This window comes from Varanus komodoensis, unplaced genomic scaffold (genome assembly GCF_004798865.1).
Source record: "Varanus komodoensis strain SLA01 unplaced genomic scaffold, ASM479886v1 scaffold50, whole genome shotgun sequence".
NCBI lineage: Eukaryota > Metazoa > Chordata > Lepidosauria > Squamata > Varanidae > Varanus > Varanus komodoensis.
Genome location: NW_025336088.1, coordinates 4,620,335 through 4,626,509, shown reverse-complemented (window position 1 = coordinate 4,626,509; position 6,175 = coordinate 4,620,335). Strand labels below are relative to the sequence as shown.

The following is a 6,175-nucleotide window of genomic DNA, read 5'->3' as shown; positions in this document are numbered from 1 at the left end:
CACCCAGTTGGCTCCATGGCCAAGCAGGGACTAAACCCACATCGCCTGAGTCCCAGTGCAGCGCTCTTAACCACTACACCACACTGGATATGATAATTAGCTTGTCAGTGCCAGGGTGTGCCTGTTTTTACCAGAGACTGGTTTGTCAATGGCCAATATGCTTTCCATGGTCTATACTTCGTGGATCTAACTTCCCCCGGCAGTCCCTTGAGGAAGGGGGCACGCGCGCGCGTGCCGCACTTGGTGCTTTGGCGGGGCGCGCCCGTGCCATCCTCAAGCCAGCGGGGGCCCCGCCCCGCCCCGCCCCCGAGAGATCAAAGTAGCGCGCTGGCGCGAGGCGCCCTCTGACTGGTGGAGAGCGAGCCGGTGGGCGGCCCCCCCGGGCTGATAAGAGCCGCGATCCGAAGTGCCAAAGGTTGGCGCGGAGCGGAGCACGCGCGTGCCGAAGGGTGAATCCAGCGGGGGCCATGGAGGCTCCCAGAAGCGTGGCGCCCTCCCGCTGCCTCGGCCTCCTCTTGGCATTAGCGGCGCTGGCTGCCCCCGGCGGAGCTCAGCTCTGGTGGCCTTTTGGCGACTCCGAGGACACTACGGTGGCCACGACCGCCCGCGGTGAGTGCAAAGGCTCTGGTGTGCGGTCCCTCCTCTCCTTCCCCTTCTCCTTCCAATGGGGGAAGAGGTTGGAGGACTGGAGGAACCAGAAGGCTCCACCGCAAAGGTGTCTATTGCAGGGGAGTGCTGGGGGGCAGTTGGGGATCCCGGGTTGTAAGCACCACGCAGGGGTATTTGGACACGTGTGCTGCAGTTTGGAGCAGAAGGTCCTGCGAGTGAAGCTGCCTGGGGTTTGGGTGGCCACCCACCAGGGTGCCAAATGCTCCAACAGGTTGTGGCAGGCAGGATTTCCACAGGGGCTCCCTTTCCCTGCATGCAAATACCACAAAAATGCCTCTTAATTCCACATCATGGCACCTTTGTCTGGCGAAGAGTTGCATCTGTTGAACTGCTGCCTGTTGAGCAGCTACACAACACAGCAGCTGTGCTGGGAACTCTAAGGAGGGTCAGCATGGTGGACTTTGACTGGATTCTAATCCTGCTGTTTACAGAGCAGGCTCTTCAGCATAACCACCTCCCAGGATTGTTGTGAGCACCAAAAAGAACTGTGGTTCTTTTCTCCACCGTGCTGGGAACATCATGTTGACAGAGGAGCAGTTTCCTTTTGATGGTGGTGCTCTGATGCAGTAATAGCCGGGCTTTGCTTTTGCTTTCCCCAGAGGTGGAATCTGAGGTCACGCTACCCATGGAGAAGATGGTCCCGAGCACACCTTCACTTGACACGTTTACAGAGGAGGTGGCCACACCTGAAAGTACAGCAGACCCGGTGAGCAGTCGCCATGTGGAGGCTGGGTGTGTGAGGCAGATTGTGCGTGGCAAATTGTGTGGCGAGCGAGCATAATCGTAGAGTTGGAGTGCATGGGCCAAGCCCCCTGCTCAGGGCAGGAGAATAAGTTTGCGTGCTTCTAACTGGCATTTCCTGTGACAAGCTGATACTCCACAACTGATGCATTTCCCGTTCCCTCATACAGAGGGAATGAGGTGCTCAGTTTCTGACTTTTATAGTGCTGCTAAAATCAAGGCAGCCTCTTGAAGAAGCATGTGCAGGAGTGGAAAACGTACTTACGATGGATAGGTAAAGGTACTGCAGGTGCAAAAGCACAGCTGCCAAAGAGGGGATGTTTACTGGGCATAGCAGCGTGGCGCCTGGCATAGCTATGGCGTGAGTTGAATGTTCACATCATTCCACTTTATTCCAGTAATCCTCAACAGTCCTGTGAAGTAGCCCAGTCATATTGTCATGCCCATAGCGCTGGTTGGAGCAAGTGAGAGTCCCTTGCCCGTTCGTGGTTGGCATAAGATTTCCAAGGGAATAGCCACGCAAAAAAATACGCAACATACCTGCATGTATGTGTTGCAGTGGTCTCTTTGTGAATTCGCAAGTCAACAGGTGTGTGATGGAATGAGGGGGCATGTGTGTGAACATCAGGCAGGTACCGCAGCCTTCAAAGCTGCAACAAGAGAGCAAGCTTTTCTAAAAGACCGATCCAGGATCATGGCCACTCTTTAGTTTTCTAATTTGAAGCATTTCTGTATAATGCAATGCCACATGCTTGATGATGATGGTAATGGTTAGATTTAACACCTCACCTGCAGGAATGGAAAACAGGTGTACACACATGCCTGTGTCGATTGCAGAGGATGAGAGGGGGCAATCCAGCCTTCAACAAGTTTTTTAAGTAATTCTGCACTGCTCTGTATTAAATTTTCTGACAGTTACACACCTGTGCAAAATGGTGGCACTCAGCCCATGGAGGCAGTGTGGGAAGACTGCCTACAAAAGTTCTCACCCTTGTACTCTGTAATAATTAATTGAGAAGAACAGTCACCTCCTCATTCCATTCTGTTATAAAAGTCTCTGGGCTCTGAGTTAAGATGCCACACTCTGATCTACCTTAGGTGATCCCGAGAATGGACTGTGTCAGGTACACAGGAATTGCCCTACAGTAGGATCGATTACTTTTCCACCTCACTCAGTATGTCTGCGCCAGAGGTACATGCCCCACCTTGCTCAGTACCATCTAGGAAACTACTGGGGGAGAGGCCACTGCGCCCACCGACACCAGCTTATCCCTGAACACCTTTCTTGCCCCCCACCATGAGTGTCTCCTGCCTCCTTTGTTTTAGGTATTTGTGTGTGTGCTTAAAATAAAATTATTACCAGCAGCTGGGACTGCTTCAAGTCCAGGTGAGGGCCACTGTCTGTCGCCATCCTCACTTCCCAGGAATGTTTCTGGCTGTGTGTGGGGGATGCCTACCCAGCAAGAACAAGAAGCAAAAAAGAAATAGGAGCCCCTGCTTGATAAATGTGCGTGTTGCGGGGGGGAGGGTGTTGCTAAAGCAGTGGGGAGCTCAAGGTGCAGCACCTGGGAGGAGGGGATGCCCAGACCAGCAGAAAGGGGGAGTGGGGAGCCCGCTGGAAACAAGTTGAGCTGTTGGAGAGGGCTGCGCTTGCATGTCTGAATGGATGGAGGCTGCATGTGTGTGAGAAAGCAAGGGGGAATTTGGAGGAATCCTGGGAAAAAGTGACCCAGGTGCTTGCAGTGAAAAGAAGAGAGGGGGGTGGGTGGGTGGGTGGATTGTGGCTGTGAAGCATGTGCAGTAGATGGAAGCATACGCATATCTATAGGTGAGCTAGGGTGAGAGAGGGAGCGAGAAATTTTGGGGATAAGAGAGTAAAGAGCAGGGAGATGGATTGGCTGATGGAGGGTGAGGAGAGAGAGAAAGGTTCTGCTTTCCCTGAACCAGCTTCCTTTTGCTGTTGAAACTTGTAGCTTCAAAGAGGCTTTCTGGTCATTGTGTGGAGGCCCAGTCCTTACCTCTGCCTCTTACTCTGTCTCTGGGGCAGGTTGCTTTCTCCTGTGAGTAGCTACACCTCCCATGGCAGCCATTTTGTAGTGGTGCCCAGGATAGCATCTCACGTTGTCAAAAGGTTGCCATCTCTGGTCTGCCCTGACCAGCAAAGTCTCTCCAAAGTTTTAGATGGTGGTCTTTCTAGCCAGAGTGTTGATGCAGGATTGAATCAGAGGTCTTGTGCATGTGAAGCCATGCGCCATGCCACTGAGGTTCGATTCCCTCCTGCTTCTGTGAGTGCTACATATAAATGTTTGTGTGTAACATGTGAGATGTTTCATTACATACCATGCTGACCAGTTATACTTTAACCTTCTTACTGTATCCACAGCCAAAGTTGTTACATAGGCATCTATCTGGACACTGTTGCGAGCACCATGCTGTGCTAGATGGACCTTTGGTCTGATCCAGCATGACAACTATTTTCTAATGGCAAACAAGTTGACTCTACACACACACACACACACACACACACACACAGAGACACACACTTCATATGTGGTATCGGGCAAAGCAGGGATTTTAATCTGCAGTGGTGATGGTCAACACAGAACCAGGAATGTTGTGGTTGTGAAATCTTGTGAGTATTCTGTGTGTACTAAAGCAGAGAAGGGGTGGTTGTGTTGCACACGTTAAATGCCTGTATGTGACGTACGAGTGTGTCTCAGGACTGAGGGGTTCTGCTTCAGGAAAGGACTTTACTAATTATACAGAAAGCTCAAAGTACTCTCTGAGAGAAAAATCACATGTGAAGCCCATGAAGCTACATTCACCCTTTTCTTTTAGGTGTAGCACAAAAAATATCTGAGGTGTATTCCTAAACATGTAAAGAGTGGCTTCACAGCCATTTACCTATCAGGGGACTGTCTGACTGCAAGCCTCTGTCAGGGATATTCAGCAGCAAACCTGGCTTTACCGTTCCATTTTATTTATTTCAAGCTTTTCTAGACCATCACAATAGCCACATGCCTCTCTGGACAGTTTGCAAGAATTAAAAGACAATAAAACAAAACATAGAAACCCATAAATGTTATCAATAATTCAATAAATAAAACATTTCACATGGTGTGTGAAACTGCGAGTAGCACATCAGTGAAGGATTTATGCTTTGAGAAGGACAACCTGCATCTGTGTGTACATTTGTATAATATACAAAATTCTAACCATGGGCATTTGTGGTGCATGTTTTGCTTATGCATATGAGTTGGGGCCAGAGTGTTGTGAGTTACTACAAGTGGGCAGCTGTGGCTAGTGTAGTTGTAGCACGAGTACATGCACAACATCTATAAAATACACCACTTTTCTTGCACTTTTCACTCACTCAACTTCCCTGCCGTGAACTGGGCCGTATCTTCCTGGCTTTCCCTCCACCACCCACCAATTTCTCCGCAGGGAAAGCTTGTGGCAATGTGGGCCAAAGTCCCAAGGGCAATGTTCCTGTAACAGACGTTCTTTCGCGCTAACCTTCTCTGCTCCACTCCAAACTGTCCCTTTCCGGCAGCCTTATCAACAGTCAAGGTTCTGTCAGACACAACAAATCCTTGTGTGTTGTGGCACAGCGACCTGGACTTGTGTGCTAAGTCCCCATTTCCTTCACAGGGCACATGGATCAGGAATTCTGGACATGCGCATGAAGTCTTTCTGTGCCAAAGGGAGAATGGCAGACAGAGACCACCCCAAGTAGAAATGCTGAGCAAAAACAGGGCAGCCCAAGCAGAAAAATGAATCAACCCCCAGTGCATAGGCAGATGTGTCTATTAACACAGCAAATCTAGAATTCAACAGACATTGACCCCATGAATGGGGGTGTGGCAGAACATGAACACCAGTTCAGAGACATTGGGGCTTGGTTCACACATGCAAGTACACCACTTAATTGCACTGTGCTGGAGCACTGTGCCCTTGACTGCTGGCAGCTGAATGTGTGAATGGGCTCTATCGAAAAACACTGCAAGGGTGGGCCAAGGGGCAGCGGAAGAGAAATTGCCTTCCATGTAGAATGTTTCTGTTGAGGGGTTCCTACGGGCAGGGCTGGGAAAGGGCCTTTTCTGGGACCCCGGAGCCCCATTGCCTGTCTGGCTGGATGCTTCGGCAGTCAGAGAGGTCCATAGGCTCCTTATCCCTATGAGGTGATAACATCTGAGGTAACAAACTCGGCAAGGGCCATGGCTGAGCATTACAGGGCACATGCTCAGCATGCAGAAAGTCCCAGTGCGGTCCTTGACATTTCCCAAAGGGGCTGGGAAGGAATCCCACCTGAAGCCCTGTGGAGCTGCTGCTGCTGCTGCTGCTGCCGGTCAGTGCAGATAGCCCTGGGCTCGAAAGACCCACATTCCAAGCCAGAACGAGGCGGCTTCCTATGCTGCTAAGTATTTGGAACTGATCCCAAAAAGGTAACCCTAATTGTTCCTTAAGATGTGACAGGGAGTGCTTGTCAGTGTGAGCAGCCTCCAAAGAGTCCCCCAAAGTATTCCTATAGTTACCGTATTTTTCGCTCTATAAGACACACTTTTCCCCCCTCAAAAGTAAGGGGAAATGTCTGTGCGTCTTATAGAGCGAATGTGTATGTGTCCGGCACCTGGGACGCTGCCAGCCGCCTGCACCATGTGGCACCACCTGGCCGGCACGCGCTTGGCACGCCCTGCTCCGCCCCCCCCGCCCGGTGCAGGTGAGAGCTGTGTCGCTCATGGGAAGCGGCGCGGAGGAGGAGGAG

At 51.1% G+C, this 6,175-nt stretch overlaps 1 protein-coding gene across 1 annotated transcript in view; it reads left to right on the top strand.

The window, feature by feature from the left end:
• Positions 1-434: 434 nt before the first annotated feature.
• Positions 435-6,175, top strand: part of LOC123031779 (collagen alpha-1(XVIII) chain-like) — a 36,704-nt gene continuing 30,963 nt past the window's right edge. Inside the window, exons 1-2 of the mRNA XM_044447096.1 lie at positions 435-609; positions 1,269-1,375. Coding sequence (XP_044303031.1) covers positions 468-609; positions 1,269-1,375 — 249 coding nt within the window. The 5' untranslated portion in view covers positions 435-467. The remainder of the gene's footprint in view (positions 610-1,268; positions 1,376-6,175) is intronic.